At 37.0% G+C, this 21,196-nt stretch overlaps 1 protein-coding gene across 12 annotated transcripts in view; it reads left to right on the top strand.

The window, feature by feature from the left end:
• ZCCHC11 (zinc finger CCHC-type containing 11) overlaps window positions 1-21,196 on the top strand; it is a 92,650-nt gene that overhangs the window by 48,919 nt on the left and 22,535 nt on the right. For 9 of the 12 annotated variants that reach the window (XR_005862003.2, XM_046944888.1, XM_040705219.2 and 6 more), the window contains 8 exons: window positions 6,360-7,029; window positions 8,539-8,702; window positions 11,939-12,055; window positions 14,281-14,458; window positions 17,528-17,616; window positions 18,559-18,610; window positions 19,346-19,415; window positions 20,404-20,530. Coding sequence is in view for 11 of the 12 variants with exons in the window: in XM_046944888.1 (XP_046800844.1) it covers window positions 6,468-7,029; window positions 8,539-8,702; window positions 11,939-12,055; window positions 14,281-14,458; window positions 17,528-17,616; window positions 18,559-18,610; window positions 19,346-19,415; window positions 20,404-20,530 (1,359 nt within the window). In the remaining variant the exon portion in view is untranslated. Of the gene's footprint in view, window positions 1-4,513; window positions 4,927-6,359; window positions 7,030-8,538; window positions 8,703-11,938; window positions 12,056-14,280; window positions 14,459-17,527; window positions 17,617-18,558; window positions 18,611-19,345; window positions 19,416-20,403; window positions 20,531-21,196 lie in introns of those variants that run through there. The other 3 variants (XM_004936791.5, XM_015291219.4, XM_040705218.2) reach the window with 2 other exon arrangements.

Raw genomic sequence — 21,196 nt, 5'->3', positions numbered from 1 at the left:
AGAAGGAGCATTGCTGGCAAGAGGTAACTTTCAGATTTCAGTTTTTGGTGTCTGCAAAACTTGATGGGATTCTGGAATCGATTTTGTGTTAGAAACAGTTACTGCTCAGTCTGTGTGCCCACTATATGAATGTATACTTGACAGCTTTTCTCACATTATGCTTTTCAGCATATTTCCTTCAGGAGTGAAAGCACAGGTTACCAGGAAAGCAGTCATAGGGATACAGGTAGCAAATTCATTTGCATTAGTTTGTGAAACAGTTTGCAACTCTTGTGAAGTAGTTCAAAGGATGTCCTAAGGGATGAGAAGTTGGGTGGAAGGATCAGTGTCATTAAATACAAGAACTAGATAAACTTTTATGCTGAAAATACATAAGGTTGTATTTTTATTTAGCACAAATGGCAAGGACAAATGGAGTTTTAAGAACAAAATGGATAGACTGGATCTAAACATGTAGCTACCTACAATCTAAGCCAGCTTCATGATCATTTCAGGCCTTCAGAAGCTACTTGAGCCTCTGAAAAGCTTTACACGTATGTAGTGCTGTACTGGTTTTTTTTTTTTTTCCAGCCTCCTACCCAGTGTTGGTACAAATGTGTTTGTTTTTAAAAGTGAGAGCTGAATTGGTTCAGTTTCCTGATCAGGTTACAGCATGTACCTTCCAACAGAGCAGCATTTGAGGCAGGTGGCACCCCTCTTCTTGCTTCAGTGCTTCAGTCGATTGTGGAGCTCTAGTGTTTTCAAAAGTTTAAACAATTATTACAGTAAAATTGAAGTCTGAATCAAAGCATATTGAGGCATTAGAAGTCCTTATATGAAATATAAAAGGAAGGAGAGATAGTTCAGCTCAACTGCACAGCTAGTGGGACTGAGAGGAGGGCTTTCCTGAGTTTGGGATGGGAGCTGCTGGCAGTGATAAGTTCAGAAAGAAAGACTTGGCATCTACTGTTGGTGGCGTGCCTCTTTCTTACCTCTGCAGTGAGCCATGTCTTGCTGTAGGAAAGACACTGGGTGTCAATGTGAATAGGAGCTGGCTGGTAACAGGCACATCGTGTATGGATTTCCTGTCTTGCATATTCTGTTCATTTAAGGATTTAGTTGTGGGGTATTTATACCTACATACATCAGTGCTGTTTTGTATAAAGCAAAGCGTTTCCTGTTAGTTCAGTTATTCAGTGGTACGTGTCTAATTCAGACACAAGCTCACTACACTTCTTCATGTAAACTTGCTTATCTAAGGAGTCCTTCTTAGAAGTTTCTAATCCTCCACAGTAATATTTAACATCAGAGCTTCGTGCTCATCTTCCCTAGGCCCAGTGCTGAAGTATTGCTCTGTCTGTGTTTGTTGTGTTTAATGTTATGTGTACTGTGCTGCCTTCCTTCTCGATAGACTTTGAAAGTACTATGCTTACAAGCTTGAATCCTTCAGCTTCTAGAGACTGGAGGATCTGAGACTGTGCGTAGATAGCACTTACATGTTTGTTACTAAGAATACTTGTGGGTTTATTGCTGGTGGGGCCTGAGGCGCTTTAGTGGCCGGTAATCTTCTGATAGTTTTAGTTCTAAGTAGTTTGGAAAAACACCAGGAATTGATAACAGTTTGTACTAAGTTATGTCTACTTTATCGCAAAACAAACATAAACATGTGATTTTTCTTCTTAACTATTGGCACAGAACAAAGGAATGATACGTGTGAGTTCTCGGGTGCAAAAAGGGACCTGAGGCTATAAGCAGCGTAGAAAAGACTCATTCCCCCTTCCCTTCTCACTGGGGCATTGGCACTGTCTGCAGGAGGAGACATCACCTGTGCTGCAATATGAGCAGAGCGCATGAGACAGCCTGTCCTTTTGTTTCTGTCCGTGGCTGCAGCCTTTGTTTGTTGAATTTCACTTTATTTGTGTTGGAGGTTCAGCTGGACTGTGTTGGGAATTAGCCCAGGGAGGCTGAGGTTAATCACCCCTGTATTCTGGGAGGCTGGCTGGGGGCATTTCGGCTTGTGGACAATCATAATGGGGCAGATAAAGGCAGCTTTATGATAAAAATGTCAGGGCTCTCTATCTCAAGGGAGGGAATGCTTTACAGAATGAAGTGATAACAGTTATGTTTATAGTACTTTCTCTATGTGTGTTTAATCTAGTTGTCCCTGAGAAGAAAAAAAAAAAAAGACCACAAGAGACTGTTCATTTTCCCTTTATATGCTCTTCTACACTCTTGTAGACATCTTTGGACATTTGAGCCAGTTGGGAGCAAATTTTAGGACACATTTAATGTAATGTCAAAAGATTGCTGAATTTCTGCATGTTATCTTGGAAAAAATGATGCCTCAGTAGAGGAGCAGTCTCAGCTGAGGGGAGGAGGGGAGGCAGGAAAGAGTTCTATTTCCTCATAGGGGATAGCTAAAAACCGTCAGCATGTATGTTCCTCGAGCTGCAGCACACCTCCACCTGCCGACCAGGCTGCAGCTGAGACTGTGACAGCAAAGCACAGAATGAATGCGTAAGGAACTGAGAGTCTTTACTTTGACTGCTAACAAAATGGTTCAAACAGGAATGCTTTGCAGAAGAGCATTCTGTCACAACTCAGAGTGGAAGAGCTCACAGTTCCACTTGGCCTTTGCCTTCGCATAAGCCATGGCGAAATCTGACCCAAGATGGGTGATTTTAAAAGTAGTTGACTACAGCTGAAAAACTTGAGCAGCAGCAGCGAAAGGGCAGATGGGTAGGAACATCTTCTCGAAACTTGTTTTTTTCTTTTTTTTCCTTTCCTGTTTGGAAGTGTTACCCTGAATTTTTGCAATTCAAATGCAGAATTTTCTATTGCTAATCTGAGAGAACGAGGAAACAGAAGAAATGAAAGTGAAACAATCTTGTTCCTTCATTTTCTCTGCCTAAAATGAATTCTACAGTAGAAAAATCTAAGCTGATTTTCAGCGTTTTAAAATCTGGTTGTTGTAGGGGTGTGTAGGCTTAACCACTTTCTAGAATTTGAGGTCAGACAATACGTTCCCTTACCTCAAGCTGTTGTATTTCAGACAGATGATTTTTTCAGTTGAGTGCCAGGGTGGATTTAGAGGAGTAAAATGGGCACTGTCCATTCGGGGGGAGGGAAGGGGGAAGGGGGGAAGGGATACAAAGTCCTCTGTAACACCACGGTATTAAATAAATGGAATATGCTGAAATGATTTCAACGGGTGAATCTACCTCACTTTGCAGATGCAGGTGAAAAACTGTTTTTGTTGCCAGCCTGCTTGGGAGAATTCTGTTTTCATTCCAGGTTGGGCAATTGGTTTGAGCCTGAGCTTGTGAATCAGAGATGCCTTCCAGGTTTCTGCAGGGATGCCACCTCAGCACTGATTCACTCTGCTCCAGTGTTTTGTTTCCAAACGTGTTATTCCTTTTGGAGGCACTCCTTTCCCTCCCCCCATTTCCCTCTCTGCTGTACGGATGCCCAGTGGCTGGCAGAGGACGAAGGATTTTTTTAGGCTGTCGTGGTTTTAGTAGTGGTCTCTTTTTCCTTTTAAATGATCAAGTTTTGCGAGTTGGTTTACTTGGCAGTTTGTTGAGAGGGATAATGTGGTTGATACCGAGCACGTTACAGAAATTCAGGTTAATGTGAATTTGCTACATCATTTCAATGTTAAAGAACAAAATTTATCCCTAAACACGACATTATTGCTGTGGCATTTAAGAGTCTAAATTTTATGTGGAACTCTTAACATTTCTTTTTACAAAATGTTCAGGCCTCAGGAAATGGCATGAGTGATCTTTATTCTTATTTCTTTGGGATAAAATATCTCTGTGCTTTTTAACCGTAGCTACTTTCATTTGCTTACACTTCCTCTTAATATGTAGTGCTATTATAGTTCTCAGTTTCCTAACTGGGTTACAGAGATAGTTTTAAATGTGACAGGAAAAACACCTAAGGAAGCTGCTAATAAAAGGTATGTAATGTTTTTGCATTTGTGTAAAGCTTTCTCTTTGAGTTCTCTTTGAATACGTAACTGTGTTGTTTATTGAACAGCTGAAATCAAATCTGAGCTTGCAGTAGAATTTTTGTGGATTTTTTTTTAAACTTTCTTGTGAAATGTGACTGTAACAATTCAACACTTAGAAAAAGCAGAGCAGAATGAAGCCTTCCTTTTGCTCCATTGCCGCGTTTTCACAGTAACCTCAGGCTGGCCTTTGTGCCAAGGGAAGTTGTTCCACCACGCTTCTGGCTGATTGTTGGCAGCCCTCCTGCTGCTCCTGCCTCCTGCCAGCTGCTTTGGTTATCCAGTTTTAGTCCCTGCAGAAGTGCACAAAGGTGGGAGCAGCCCAAGTGGCAGGGACTGGAGGAAGCTGTTTGTGCTCCGTCAGGGCTGGTGCTGACTTCCATTGCTTCACAGTGAACACAGGAGTGTGCCCTGGCTGTGTCAGAGTCCAGCTTCCATCAGCAGCAGGTTGTGTTTATCAGAAGTGACGGAGAAATGAAAGTGGAAGTGAGGACTTATCTTGCTTATGTGTGACCCCACCCCAAGGCAAGCAACTAAAGCGTAGGGAAGAGTTTAGAATTTTGATTCTTTCCCTACATTTTGTTTCCATGTAAAAAAATATATACATACCTCTGTAGGAGAACACAGTACTGTTTAGAGATAGTAGGGTGCTGTTTGAGTGGTAATACTGGTAGTCTTACAGGCAGCTCTTTGAGCAGAGGGTCACACACCAGAGCTGATTTTGCAGCCCAGGCCTCTCTCACTGCAGTCTGGCTGGAACGGCCCTGATGCATTTGAGTGGTCGTTCCTACTGGGGCTGGTAAGAATTGCTGCAGGAAAGACTGACTGCAAGCCAAAGGCAAATGCTGCTTGTTCTTCTGGAGCTTTGGTGTTTGCTGATCTAGAAGTGTGAGCTAAATATAATGGTGTTTGAGAGGAATACATGACTTTCTGAGGTGAGATGCATAGTCATTTGAATATGTTTAGTAGCATTATTTTTTTTTTCTGAGTTTGTTATTTTATTAAGGACTCTGACATTAACTTCATAAAAGCTCTTGTTTTTGCTTTTGTTTTTTAATTTTTTTTAAGGCAATATATATTTCAGTGGTGTTTACAGAGGTTTAAGCTATCCATTTTTAGTATCTGGTTTATATCCTGAAGTATATCCTGGAGTATGTGTCTCAAAGTGACAGGTAGTAGGTAGATCTGTAACCTGAAAATATACTATCCTTTATGCTGATGATATTCAAAAAGATGTATTTTTAACAGACATTTTAATACAATCCTTCTGTTTTTTCTTTTTTGGAGTATAGAACTACCTTACGTTACCCTAATAGTTGTAATTTGTTATTTTTATTATTATTATTCAGTGCTATTCCTTAGCTAAAATGTAAGGTACTTATTTTGATGGGTTCTCTAAAACCCTGAAATTTCCATGTATCACTTCTAACTACTGAGTATGTAGGTGGACAGGAAAGAGAGAAACTCTGTTCCAGAATTCCAAATCTTGGTATAGCTATGCAAAATTGATTTTCTTCTGTGTCTAATACTTTATTCACATAATTTCTTATTGCTAACTCGAGGTTGTTAGGAAAAATCCTGGTTCTTGTTACAGATTCTTCTTTTTCATTGTCTACCTTGCAAAGATTAATTCCTTAGAAACAGGTTCCATTATTCATGCTTAGCTTCCCATTGGCGCTATAGTCTTTGAGAAGTCTCAGTTAAGTTCAAATGGCATACTACTTAAAGGACAGAGGCTTAGATAAGTAAGGGTAGTCTCCAGCTAAATAAAACATATACTGTTTCTGTTTTTTGCTAATGAAAATCTTAATTAATTGATGGCAATTACTGTATGAGGATTGTATGTGTGAAATGTTGTGCTTATGTGTCTGTGGATGTAGATGATAGGTCAGATTTGTTCTTAATGGTTTGAGTTATATCCCTATTTTTTTCAGTAGCTAACTCAGTCAGTACGTTTTATTGCTTGATATTTCTTTAGATTTCTTCAGATTTCTTTTTCAGTGTAGTTACAGACATCTTGGCTTTTAGATTTTTTTTTTCATAAAGCCAAAAATAGGGAGGACAGAAAAAAGCAAGCTGTTGGCAGATTTATTACAGAGTATTTTTTTACCATGTTTTGCCTTTTTTTTTTTGTCATTTCATATCCCTTCCTCCTTAAAACAGAAGTTAAGATTAATGACATTTTCATTATTTGTAATATAGAATATGTTACGAAAATTCACTTATGCCTCTGGGGAGTGGGGAACGTGCTTCCTGTAATCATTAGTGGTTTGACTTTTCTTTATAGAGCTTTATTTTAATACATTACCTCTGCAGAACATTGATATTTTCCCCTTAGTTTACAAATGTCTATCATTATTTTTTTCAGCAGACAATCAGCCACGATCCTTGCACAGGGGATTTAAAATCAACTTCAGATTACTGGAGAATTGCACTTCAACAGGACTCGAGATAGGAGAAGCAGGTCTTCACTATAATGGAAGAGGCCAAGAGCTCAAAGAATGGAAATCATGACCCAAGGACGTCTGTCCGTCTTGTCAGTGAGGAGGGCAAAGCAGTTAAAGTTACAAATAATCAAAATTATAAGCATAATAGAAATGACAAATCTGTGAAAGATATTGGGAGAAGTTCTCCAAGTGGGAATAGCAGCAAAAAAAGCAAACAAAATGATGTTTTTTCTGAAAAACAAGGAGAAAATAAATCATGCAAAGTAAATAGTTGTATTCCTGGGACTAAAGACACTGGGTCAAATGTTCAGGAGCGAAATCATGGAAAAGTAAAAAAAAATTCTAATTTATCATCAGCAGTGGAAAACCTGAAACAGACAAAAGCTCAACAAATGGGAGAAAACTTTCTGGGCTGTCATGTTTCAGGGAATGGGGTCAATATGGAAACCTTAACAGCTACTCAGAAAGGGAAACTGGTATTGGAAAATCCACTTGGAGTTCATGCATTGAAGACTAACGTTGATCAGACTGGTGATCCTGGTAGGACTGCTTCAGATCAAAGAAAACTGGAACATAAGCCCGATGACTTCAGTGAGTATTACTCAACACTGCACTTTTTTTTTTTCCTGATTAAATTGTTAACAGTGGGCTTTGAAATGTTTCTGTTGTATATTTTTTCACGTATAATAAGATGCTGCTTGCATTTGCAGGTAATATGTTAATATAAGCATATTACTTAGAGAATAAGAGATTATGATAATGGCTTTTTTTTTTTTATGCCTTAAATTTAAACATCTTTGTAAGAGACTTGAAGTGCGTGGGTTTCAGGCAGTTCTGTGAATATAGTGTCTTGGGCTGGAGGAGAACCCTTCATAATATCATTGCCATTTATGGAAATGCCAGGTGTTACTGCTTTTCAGAAAGATCCGGAGAAAAAAACATCTATAAGAAAACATTTTTTATAGATAGGAGGGAAGTATTTACCTTTTTGTGTGTGTATTATGCTCTATTTCTTACTAAAAATGTTTAAAAGATGATTTGGCAGATGGCTTTTCAGTTTAGGGAGCCGTGGAATACTTTCCATCAGTAGTTAACTTTAGGAGTATTTAATTTTGGTGTCTTTTTAGGTTTCAGAATTAAGCATATGGGTCAGGATTTATCTCATGTCAAGATAGCTCCTTATCATAGACTTTGTCATGCTTTTTCAGAGCACAGTATTCTCTAATAAAATGTTGCTTGAAGGCTGTAATGTCAGAGTGCAGAGCTTCCATTTGAAATATTTCCCACCACTGCAGCAGTAATGTGGAAGTAAAAGGGAAAATATGAAAAAAATATATATTTTTAGATATCTTTATAAAATTTAACAGGAAAAAAAGTTGAAGTGGTAGCATCCCCTTACTGGCTAGCTCTTTGTAGACCACCGTCAGTACTGTACTGAGGGGACCATCTGTCACTGGCAAAACAGGACTTGAAAATTTGCTCATATTTTGTTTCCAGGCTTGTCTCAGGGAAAAAGATCACATTTGGTGATGTAAAAACTAGTGGAGTAATTTAAGATGTAGGTGTTTGTAGAGGTTAATGAACTATGAACGATTCATAGGCATCTGGAGGAACTGGACTGGAACTGAGCTGTGTGTTTGAGTAGCAGCATTCCAGAGCTCAGTGGTTGCTAGCGCTGGTATCATGGCAATGTGTCATGGTCTGCTCAACTACAACTCCCAGCTGTCATCTAGCATGGGTGGTTGAAATGTCCGGCAGCTGGCTTTTTGAGGTTGTTTGGATAAATGTATTTAAAGTTCTTTTTGACTGTTTCCATAGCAAAATATTATTTAAAAGTTATTTAAAAGAATAATAATTAACTCTGGTACTTTTATTTCTGTTAAGTAGAGCATCAAGACCTCATGTACTCTGTTCTTTTTTGCCTTGAAGGACTTAATGGAGATTGTGAAGTTAGCAAAGTGGACCTTACTTGTTCCGGTGTTTAGCCTGGAATATAACTCAGTTTGTGCCTTGCCTCTTAGTAACATGCTCTTATCTGCAGTGGTCTCTGTACTCTTCCTTTTCCTGAGTTACTCTGAAGAAAACTGTTTCTTCCTCTAGGTAAAATAAAGAATTCTGAATCAACTAAAGAACATACCTTGGAAGCTGATTATTTAGAAAACACCGTTGTTATTGATGAGTCTAATCTGACAGCTGAACAGCAACTGGGATTGAAACAAGCTGAAGAGCGTCTGGAAAGAGATTATATCTCCCGACTTGAAAAAGTAGGTTGAGTTATTTATCAGATAAAAAAAAGAAGATGAATATCTTCTGCTGCCTCTGTTTCTTCATTATAGTGAATCACTTTGGTCATTTAAGATACTAACCATAGTTATTGACTGATTAATTGTGACAGAAGATAGGAATTGAAAACTTAGTCTTCCTTATGTGACATGTGTAGCATTCATAGAACAGTATTTTTTATTTTTTAATTATGCATATCTAAAGGTTTACATTTCCATTACTTATGTAAAGTTTTCTAGAAAGTCCTATACCTGAAAATTCAAGGCATAGGATCAGAAAGGAACCTCAGTATATCTTCAGTATGTTAGCCTTCTACCAGACCAAGTCACCTGTATTAAAGACTTCTTAAAAATGTTTATTTAAGCTGTTGTAGTAGTCTCCAATGAAATATGTTTCTCAGTCATTATCGATATCTCAGAAGTTAATATCTAACCTAAGTGTCTCTTGGGGCATTTTAATCTCTCATATGTTGGCCTAGGAAAATAAATGTAATGGCTTATAACCTTCATCAGCAACTCTCCCCACATTTGAAGATCATTACCGTTTCTCCCTGCAGTCTTGTCTTCTCCAGATACAGTCTTTGTTCTTTAATCAGAAGGGTTTTTTTTCAGTTAATGGTGCATTCTTGTTGCTTTTCTCTGGGCTTCCACCACCTGGCCCATTTAACTATGGTATCCCAAAGTGGACACTGCCTTTTAGCTGAAGCCTTACGTGTAAAGAAGAAAGCTGGCTTAATCTATCTGAAGTAAAGCATTTGTGTTTAGAATGTCTTTTTTTCTCCTGTGTGTGGGTTTTATTGTTGGTTGTTCTATTTGCTTGCTCATTTTTTATCAGCAATAAGGTACTGGCTTGTAGCTTGGTCAGCTATGATCCGCATATCCTTTTCTTAAGAAATGTACAACTCAGCCCTGTTCTCAGCCCTGTATTTATTTTAGTTAACAGTATCTAAAGACTCATGATACATTGCTTTGATAGGATTTGGTTGCAAGTTTCCTGTTCCATTTCTCTGATTTCTTGTGATCAGTGAACTGTCATCTTAACGCAAAGTGCATAATCACTTCCAGCATTATCTTTCTCATCTGTAGTCAGTACGCTCTCTTTTGCACTTTGTAAATCTCTAACAAAAATATGAATAATTCTCACAGGACCCCTGTTGAAACCTACTTGGCACATGCTTTTAGACAGGTGATGAGCCAGTCTAGGTATGTGTGCTCTGAGGACAATTTTCTGAGCAGCTTTACTCTCACCTTACTGTTCCTTATTTAGATAGTATTCACCATCTTTTTTTTAGAAAGATACTATGACAAGTGACAAAAACTTCGTAAACTTCAGTGTGCAACATGTGCTGCTTCTTTAAGTTTTGTGATTTTCTTTTAGAAAAACAACCCTAAAATTGGTTTAGTATAGTTTAGTTTATAGCAAATCAGTTTGTCACCTATGGCCTATTTCTTTCCTGAATGGTTATTAATAACTTATTTATTACAGGACTTTTCTGGACATTCTAATTCTAACTGGTCTCTAACTGACTAATCCTCTCTAGCCTTTTAAAGATAGTCTTGAGGTTTTTCTTTCCTAATGATCTGGAATCTTTCCATTGTGTGAGTTCTTTAAAATACAGCTGCCTTTGAGATGTGTTTGCACTCTAAATAGCCAAACACAAATTTTACTAGGCTTGGCTTCTCCTGAGGTTTCTAATTTACTCTGATAATAGTTTGAAGCTATTTATTTATTTATTTATAAAATTATTTTCCACTTTCATTGGGGTTAAGCATATCTACATGATGGAAATAGGCTTTACAATAGAGACAGAATAAAAGGCATTACATGATTCAACCTTTTTGGCAACTATTGGCATAATACAATATCAGTATTGTTAAGGAGTACCCAATTGTTGTTAATGCTGATAGCCATTTAATCTTAGAAGAGTGTTAGAGTATTACTTCTGATCTGCTTCAGTAATTACCATCGCATTTTACATTCATATTTACTCTACCGTTGGAGACTATCAGACCTTTTTTTCTCTGTTTTTCTTTTTTTCTCAAAAGCAAGGGATCAAAATCAGTAAATAAAAAACTTGCCCAAATGTATCAGTAACTTAGGTCTTCAGTACAAGTGAAATTTTAAGACGCTGGTATATCTTTGAAATGGTGTTCTCTGTTCATGCATTGTTATGTCATTGGTAGAACTGCTGGTGTTTTCAGAATGCTTTTTGGCTTTAGCAAATATAGATATATTAGAATTAGGATGAAATTTTTAAGTAGTTCTTTTCCTCTCTCAGTTATAACTAATAGCTGTTAGAAGTTTTCCAGTAAGTCTGCAGGAAAACTGAGGCGTTTCTTTGGGGCCCTTTCAAGAGGGACTTGAGGAGCAGCTCTCCCATTTGAAATGAATACATCAAAATGCTTCCTACATTGATAGAAGTGTTTAATTAGAGCAAGAAGAACAACTGCAAGGTGAGGTAGATTAAAGTGGAATACTTGAGAACAGCACCCCATCTTTGCAGAGAGGATCCTTTCTGACTTTTTTCCTCTGTGGTTTCCAGAGGCTTGGCAGCTCAGCTGTTTCTTACAGACTCTCACCTGTCCATCCAAAATGCTGAGCACCTCAAATTATTTGTCAAAATACAATGATCTTATTTCTGGTTATACAATCCCACCTTATTCAGAGTTTAGTCATCAGGAAGTCAGTAATTGGCTATCGTCCTCCTTGTTGGCCAGCCGCACCCTTTTAAGTAGAACAAAAAAATGCAGTACTTGCACAGTCTGCTGTGAGTATGCCAGCCAAACATCACCACCATCTGTCATAACATATAGTAAAGATAATGTGATGAAGACTTCCCATTTTCTCATCAGAGAAGAGCAGATAAATGCGAAGATTTATTAAATCTATAGTAATTAAAAGTTTGAACTGACAAGGGAATGGCTTACTGGCCTTTAGCTCATCTTTAAGAGGCAGAAACTCTTTGGTCTTAATCTTGCTTCACAAAAATGTAACAAGAAGTGTAATGTTCAACTCATCTCACTTCCTTTCTTTACATTCCGATTTTGTCATATGGGTAAAAATCCACTTGCACCATGTTTTTTGAAGATTACATAATGTTTACAAAGCACTAATAATAGCAGTAATTGTTAAATAGAATTTGTTATTCAAACAGTTGAGTTTTTCAGACACTACTGGCGGAAACATTTTCTTTTAATCTATGGCCATTTTTCCCCAGCGCTCCCCAGAATATACCAACTGTCAGTATCTATGCAAGCTCTGCTTAGTTCACATTGAAAATATCCAGGGAGCTCACAAGCATATTAAAGAAAAACGTCATAAGAAAAATATAATGGTAAGTTAACCACTTTTTCAAATGCCTTTTTTTTTCTGTTTTTTCTTTTTTTAAGAGGGTCTTTTTTTTTTTTTTTTTTTTTTTTTTGTTATGGGGTATGTTTTCTTTAATCACTTTCATTTAGGTGAAAGTTTGTATCTGCTGAGCAGAGATCCACAAATGTCTGTTCTTCCCTTCCTGTTTGAGAGGACAGCTTGATAGCTGTCCAGACAGAGAAGGAAGAAAACATTTTGGTCATTGTTTCTGAATTATCGTCTCTGGGTAGTGGGCAGTTTATCACACTTGTAGTAACAGAAGGCAAGGCAACTTGGGTGAGAAACATATTTAGTCTTCAGTTTCTTTCAAAACTAGTGTCACTGGTAGCAAGACCTCAAGGGATGGAGATGGGATTGGAACTCTTTTGTGGTTTTGTTGTTATTTTTTTCTTTATTTATATCCTTCCTAGGATGGGTAAACAGAGGGGATAGTATGTTTAGACTTAAAGAGTTAAAGTAGGGAGGGATTCCTGAGATGTCATTCATCATCGCCCTGCGGTTATGTATGTGTTTAATATGAAAAACACGTATACATTTCTAAGATTTTCAGTAAAAAAGACAAATGGTTTCCTTATTAGATACACTATTGTTAGTTTGTGTTGTTTTAAGAAACATGACGTACATGAAAGCAGTAAAGGGCATACACATTTTCTTGCAAAGCCATTTTTGTAAATGCTGATAAGGAGCTACAAATTCACAAATATGTAGAATTCTGTGGTTTCAGATGGTTGTTGGAAGAGTGATTTAAACTATTTCCCAAAATTCGGTCTATTTTTCCCGTTCCTATGTATTTCATACCAAACTTATGTTTGTAATGAATGCTCTAATTCTCATAAATATGCAAGTCACCACCTGGAAAACTGAATACCATAAATCCATACTATCTCATAAAGTCACATTTTGGCTTATGTTCACTTATTAGTTGTAATGGATTCTGCTTCTCTCCCATCAAATTTGCACCATGGGGGAAAAAAATAAAATGGCAACAAACCAGCCCCACGTTTAATATGGAAACACTCCTGTACCATGCTTTGCATATGGACATGAAGATAAAAATTCAGAAATGAGGTTTCTTTACTGCTGAATGGAAATGATGGAGGACAGGGCATGGCTTCAGTTTTTAATATTTGTCTTCAGAAAGTTTTATGTAGTACACCACATGACAGTGGTATGTAACTGTCCAAATGTTACTTCATAGAGTACCTATTTGCAGCTCTAATTACTGATGTATGACTGCCAAATGAGCTTTGCAGCAGCTGTGGTTCCTCACTCACTCACTCACCAAAAAAAAAACAAAAACAAAACCCTTAAATCACATGACATTAAAAAAAAGGACACAAAAAGCAACCCTTCAAAATGTGCATATTCTTTCTTATGCTGTATTTTCTCAGTGAGAAAAGAGCAGTTGATAGATGAAGACTTGGACTAATGAAACATTATTTTCGTAGTGTACTGATGTGCTTAGTGCATAACTGTTTTCAGGTCATTATTTATTTCTGTTGTCAGTCACATTTCATTTAGTAGATGAATTTGTGAAACTAATTATTGTTTCACTTAACCCCAGATGACTCGATGCATCTGACATAGTTATTGCTGTTAGATAAGTTGATTATAATCTGATGCATTAAAATTTCTTTAGCGCTAGTTGTTTAGGCAGTAGCGAGACTGAACTTTTGAAAACTTCCTGGGAGCTAAGAATATCTCTTCTGCTACTGATATGTTTCGTTACAGTACAGCCTACTCTGAAAAATCTGTGTGATTCTTGTGTGAAAAAAGTAGTTTTTGCCACTCAGATACTTCTATTATGTAGGAACAGATAGAGCTGTTTATTTCCTTGGATGATTTCTGTTTCAGAGCTGTCAGAAAATGTGGTTCAGGAATACAACCCACCAGATTTCTTCCCCAGTTGCCAGCTGTGAAATAACATGTTCTTTTTTTAAACACAGCATCTACTATCATTTCTAAGTTGATTGCACCGCTACGTTTGTGGGTTAGGTAGGGCAGAGCTACTACCTTTGGTAATATTTGGTCAGGACACTTATAGGTAGAGCATAGTTAGCAAACAGTACATTTTTTACATATAATGCAATACTGTGATATACATACATTGATACATATCATGCAATACTACAAGATATCCTTTTCTCTTAAAATACAAGTTTTTACTTTTATCATCCAACAATTATTCAGGAAAAACAAGAAGAAAATGAGCTGCGTGCCCTCCCACCCCCTTCTTCTGCACAGTTGGCTGCCCTGAGTTTTACACTCATTGAGGCAGCAAATGAACAAGGCATATCAGATGATGACTTCAGAATTCGTCAAGAAATTGTAAACGAGATGGAGAAAATTATTCAACAGCCCTTACCAGGTATCCATAGCATCCTCCATTTTCTCTACTTGAAAATTGTTACTTTTATTAATGGAGATTTAATACATTTGAGGTTAAAGTATCTTTGTATCATACAATAGTAATATATACAGGCATTTTAATACTGGCAGTTGATTTAAAAGCAGCTAATAGATCTACCAAAAGAGAGAAATATGATTGTCCTTACCTTTGCTTCTTTCTGTATGTTTATTTAAGCTGTTGGTCCTCTTTAAAGTGATAATTTGTAATAAAGACTGGAAGTATACAGAGCACCAAATATTTCCTACCTAGATATGATTAAAGCTGCAGCCACTGAGGATCTCCTTCAGTCTCCAGTCCTCCAAACCCTTCCGCCTGTACCTTACCTAACAGTACTGAGCATCTGTGGCTTTTACAGTAGAGAGATTTATTTTTCAGGTGTACTTGGCTATGCTTGCGTAAGTGTCACGGGGATTGGGGTAGGAAGGAGAATATGAAATGGTGCTTGAAGTAGAAGAAAAAAAAATCCCACCAGTCCTTCAAACGGTTTTGATGTCTTTAGGGGCAAGTAAAAGTTGCATGACTCAATTTTCTTTCAAGCGTAGATTTAGGAAAAAGAGTGTTAGGCCCCAGTGGTTTTTGTAGTCATATGAGACATTTTCAGTACTTAATTGTGATCTGAAGTATCTATGGATATTAATCAGCAAATACTTGTTAAAACAAGTTATTTAGATAAGAAATGCTATTGTTTAGCAAGTATTTCTTCTCGTGTATTTAAAACTAGTGGGTATTAAATGAAGAAGTTACCTTAAGTAGGTCAAAATATTACACTCACCTAACGATGTATAAATACCATACCTTATCTTTATGAGTGCTTTATGTTGATAAAAATGTGAAAAATAGTCTGGGTAGGTATAATGCAATGAGTCACATGTATGGATCATTGAAGTTCAGTGGATTTATAAAGTTTCTGGAAGCAGTCTAGGTAAGTTCATAGAATCATAGAATCACCAAGTTTGGAAAAGGCCTCTAAGATCACCTAGTCCAACCATCCACCAACCACCAGTATTTCCCTGCTAAACCATGTCCCTCAGTACAACATCTAAACATTTCTTCAACACCCTCAGGGACAGAGGCTCAACCACCTCCCTGCCCATTCCAGTGCTTGACCACTCTTTCGAAGAATTGTTTTCTAATATCCAACCTGAACCTCCCCTGGCGCAACTGGAAGCCATTCCCTCTTGCTCTATTGCTAGTTACACAGAAGAGGCTGACCCCCACCTCCTTTCTACTTACAGAGAGCTAGAGGGTCTTCCCTGGGCTTTCTCTTCTCTGGATAATCCCAGTTGGTTTTTGTCTTTCTCAGAAGTGGAGTATGTACTAGAACATGTAAAACATTCAAATCTTAACAAAATATTAAAGTCATAGGCAGAAAAAAGTTTTCAAACGCCGTATTTCAACTATGTTAAAACTGGGTTGATTGTCTGACTGTCTCTTCTAAAACAAATACCTTTTTTCCCCCCTTCGCTCTACAAAAATGCTGTACTGAGAAGGATATTCCTTTGTTTCTTTGTTTGCTGTAGGATGATCAGTCTTAGTTTTAGGAGCTGTGTTTAACATGTGCTTAAATGTGTGATGCTGTATAGAAGTTAGGATTGCAGTGTGCAACTGTGCTAACATGTTTACATTGTGATATTGCCATGTGTGGCTCCCAGTGCAAACTGACACACTGTTGAGTTTTCCACTGATAGTATTTTGACAAAAGAGAAAGTGAAGGAAGTGTTCTTGTAAATAGTCATTAAAATTACTGTACTGGTGTCATTCAGCTGCCTGAAATGGTTAGAGTGATGAGCTGGTGTGGAGCAGTTTGTAGCAGTAGGTGGCAATTTGTTATTCTCCCTTTCAAAACCTATTATGTTTTAGTGAGTCTATTTTCAAAAGTTGTAAATTAGGAGGATATTCACTTTATGCATAGTGTAGTAAACATGGGATGTCCTGGCATGGTTTGAAACTGTGCACGAGTAAGATTGATTTTCTCATAGAAGTTATTTTGTGATAGTTCTGTTTGAAAGTATTTGATCAGAATGCAGAGAGAACACACAAAAAATGCAGTAAAAACCCTCTTCACGGTGAGACTGTTTAAATACTGGAACAGGTTGTAAAGTCTTAGTTCTGTGCAAGGTGATCCTATGTGAACAGGGTTGAACTGAAGAGTCTCCAGAGATTCCTTCCAACCTCAACCATTCTGCAGTTCTGTAACCAAGATCCCTCCTTGCTGGCCTAAATGATCAATAATTTGGAAAGAGTTGAGGATAGTCTCAATTTGCAGCTGACATACGTACATCAGAGCCTTAATATATGTTGCAGAAAAGGTTTAGCTTACATAAATTGCTTCATGGTGTGATATAGATTATCACCTGCTCATGGAGTGGAATGACATTTTGCATGATATCATTACTAAATGGTTACTTTCTAATTCACTTAGATTAGATGTGTTGTATGTCCTTGCAGGTAAGGAACTGTATTAACTGTATTAAATGGGTACTGTACTTTGAGGCTTTAGTTATATTGAACTTGTTTTATATGCGTGGTTATTAATGAATTGTGCATAGGAACTTGCAGATGTCACCTACTGAGATTGTAGTACATACTAAAAAAAAAATTGACAAAAATGTGTGTGACAGTTATATACTGCATAGTTGGCTAACTGCTCCTGTAAGATGAAGATATTAACAACAAAAACTGCTAATTAAAATCCTGCAATGGGATGGCAACGCTTACTATTGCTTAATAGTTTTATTAAAAACAAACAAAATTAAACTTGCAGGCTGCATTGCAAGTATTCCAAAGTAGCTTGAAAAACTTTGGATTCTTAGTGATGGTACAGTTTGAATTATTAGTTTTCCTGTGATGCTGTGTTGTAGAAATGACTAAATGTCACAGGTGTGAGAAAGTGGTTCAATATTTATTAATCTGGGATTATCACTTGGGAGTTAGGGTATCTAAAGTAAAGTAGGGCACTTGTCACCATTAGAGAACATTTTCTTCTTAGCTGATAATTATGAATAATTATGTTTCTCTCTCTTCTAGACTGTTCACTGAGGATGTATGGCTCCTGCTTAACTCGATTTGCTTTTAAAACCAGTGATATTAACATTGATATAAAATTCCCACCTAAGGTGAGTAGACACTGTCTTGATTTAACTTAGAGTGTTTGTGTGAAGTATGTAATCTTTGATCTGGTGTCACACGTGATATGAATCAAGCGGATAAAGTTTTAATTATTTAGTAGATAACTTAAATTCTGTTTTTTGCACAATCTTATGTTAACTTTTTGAAATTTATTGAGGAAGCATTGAGGCAGTATGAAAATAGTTGAATCCAGGTGAGTGGGCTTCTGTGTGCTTAGGATTCTGACAGCAGAATCTCACATGTCTTCATCTCCCAGCCCTTCCTGGTTTTGGTTTTGTTTTTAAAAAAAATTATTTAATAGTGACAACTTTCTTTTCACATTTTAGTCAATTACAAGCAGATCTCGTATTCTGAGTTACAATATACTGTGGTACAAAATTCCTGTAGAGTGGCATAACTTGCCTTTACATGTTGAAAATATTGGTTCATGTTTAGCATGTGATTTTAGCAGCGTATCTTTGTTAGAGACACAGCTGTTGATCTTGCTCTTTTTTGGTCTGTGCTACTGTGGAACTCAAGATACCTGTTTTGGATGCATATTTACATGCTATATTTTTAAGTGATACTGCAGTTAAGTGGAAAAATGAAGTCTTTTTCTAACAAGTACACTTGGAGTGTATCATATAATTTCACAGAAGCTCAAAAGTGGTGCTAATTTTTAGTTTTCTTTGAATAGTTTGTAGCCACTTGAGTAATTACAGCTGATTTCTGGGAGGAAACATTTTAAAATGTTAACCTTTAAAAAAACCTTGGAAAAGCAAGTTTTTGTCATGGTGCATTTCTATTGGCATGTTTTGACATTGGAATTGCTGAATATACTGTGTATAAAACATTGTCACTGATTGCACACTTTAAGTAATTTGAAATGAGGTGTGAAGTAAAATCATTTCATCTGAATAATGTAAACTGTTTGAATTTTGTCATTTTAGATGAGTCAACCAGATGTTCTGATACAGGTGCTTGAAATCTTGAAGAACAGTGGTGAGTCTTAGTCGCTTCTCATTTCTATTTAATTAAAAATCAAAATTGCTGTTCACTTGTTCTTATGTGTAATGTTTTCAGTTAACTCAGTAAGTTATCTGAGTTGTTTTTTGAGTACCAGTGGTTGTATAGAGGTAGAATGGTCGCTCAGGTAGTCCAGCCTTTTCAGATTGTCAGAAATAATGGTAATTCTTTTTGACCTGATAGCTCAGACTATTTCACTTAGTAGGAAAAATTCCAAGCAGTAAACTTAGCAAACGCTTTCCACTCCCATACGAACGTCAGTGGGAACTATTGCAAAACTTGAACATGAAACTTGTACCCTCTTTGTTCTCTCAGGAGCTCATCTGGCCCCATAAAATACACGTATTGAACCAGATGACAGAAGTAGCATTGTATTTTTAATCCTTCAGACGGTCTTTGATCGATCAGCTCCACAAGCAGTTTGCAAACCAGCCCAATTAGTTCAGAATTCTACCTTGTGTCTTTCAAATCTTATAAAGATGAAAAGCGTTCTAAAAGAAATGCCAGCTGAGTTTCCCAATGGGGACTTTTCTTCTTTTTTTTTTTCCTACTGACTCTGTTATACTTGTGAGAAGCGAAAGTAACCAGAATATGCAACTTAGTGATTGATGATGCAGCACTTAGTGTTTTTCTGTAAATGCCTGGTATAGAAGACACAGCTGGGAAAATTGTGAAAGACTTTTACATGTGACATTTTTTCTCCTTGCATAGCTGTCTACTCAGAGGTGGAGTCAGATTTCCATGCCAAAGTTCCTGTTGTCTTTTGCAAAGATATTAAAAGGTATGTGTCATTGGAAAAAGATTTTTAATGAGATACTCATTTCTGTAATGCTTGTTTATAGCAGCTTCTGGCATGCATTCTTGACAAGAGGTATCAGCTAACATTCATGTCAAAGGGGAAATCCTCATACTGATAATGAAATATAGAAAGAAATCTTAGTTTTGTTCTTGTGCTTGGACTAGAGGAGATGCACGTAGCTTATCAGCTGTAGGACTCTGAAAATAGCAGTTTTGCTTGCAGTTATGTAAAGGAAACACAGCGTGGTTCTCAGTTGATACTTAAAATTTCGGCCAGCAGTTTAATCCAGGTGTTTGAGAAAATTTTTAAGATTCACATTGCCAGTAAGGAAACATCAACTGGCAGTTTCAGTAAATTCCTAATAAGTAGCAACCGCCAAAATGAAATGTCTTTGCTGTACGATGTCCACGTGGTTTTGACTGACTAGAAGTATGTAACTGAAACTCCGTGGAAGCAAATATAGAAAGGATGGGTATATGTTTGTCTCATGCTTTGTTAAGTACTAGGAGAATAGAAGTAACTATTTTGAGAAGCGAAACCAAAAAGTGTTCAGACAAGCTGTTTTGTGGGCTTACCAACTCTTATATGAAGCAGACCTGTTCTTATTTATTTAGTGTGTGAAAGATATACGCGGAGCTTGTGAGTTACGTAAGGCCGCACAATCAAGAAATCAAGACTGCACAAGAGAACTTAAGAGCAAATTCTTTTGTGTTTTTAGTTGCACTATAATGGCAGTTTGTATATTTAGCTGTAGTGAACTTCAGTAAGTTACAGATTCAAGTGATGAATTAATAGTAAAGAAAACTGCATTATATTCTGTTGCTTTTGTTTAAAAGGTCAGGTTCTTTCATAGGGAGGATGCGTGTTTTTAGTATTGTGGAAATGATTTCACTATCTCACACCTCCAATCATTGTTTGTGTACTTAAGGAAAAGATAATTTTTTTTCCTTTCTTATGTTTGTAATTACAGTGGTTTGACATGTAAAGTTAGTGCTAGAAATGATGTGGCTTGCCTTACAACTGACCTGCTGGCTGCACTTGGTAAACTGGAGCCTGTCCTCATTCCTTTGGTTTTGGCTTTCCGCTACTGGGCTAAAGTAAGTGTATAAATACTGAGGATATTTAAATATGTTTTTTTCTCTTCTTAAGTACTGTGTACAGTGTAATATGTGTTATACCATGAGAAAAGAACTTGATGCTACTATTTCACCTAGAATGAGACTGAAGGTTTTGGTGTGGAAATTTTATATGTTTTTGAAGCTTCCACTATTCTGTTGCAAAGCTATTATACTAGTTTCTTAAGTTAATTGTTCCTTGAAAACCAGCTCAGCTGAGCAAACAGGTCTTACAAACTCCCTGCTATTGAGATGGCATTGGAGAAATTTGCATTTGCTCTAAAAAGAGTCTGTTGCCATATCCTGCTGTACTTCTTGTAGGTATCAATGGTGATCACAGGAATCAAGTTAAAATGTTCACATTCAGCATTTAACTGTTTTCAGACCGTATTTAGGTGTCTTGGCTTCATCAGAAAGTTAGGTTTTGATGTTGTTTTTGTATAATTTAGCAGTACTTTTATAAAAATACCTGTGTTACAACATACAGAGAAACAGCAATAGAAGCTACAGAGAGCTGTTTGAAGTCTAACACGTTACATCTCTCATCAATTCTCATGAGAGAGATCAGTATCAGATTACAACCAGATGAATGGAATCTCCATACATGAGATGTTACACAAAACGAATACCTGACAGATAAGACCATAA

This window comes from Gallus gallus, chromosome 8 (genome assembly GCF_016699485.2).
Source record: "Gallus gallus isolate bGalGal1 chromosome 8, bGalGal1.mat.broiler.GRCg7b, whole genome shotgun sequence".
NCBI lineage: Eukaryota > Metazoa > Chordata > Aves > Galliformes > Phasianidae > Gallus > Gallus gallus.
The sequence above is the reverse complement of the archived record's forward strand: the minus strand, read 5'-3'. Positions and strand labels throughout refer to the sequence as shown.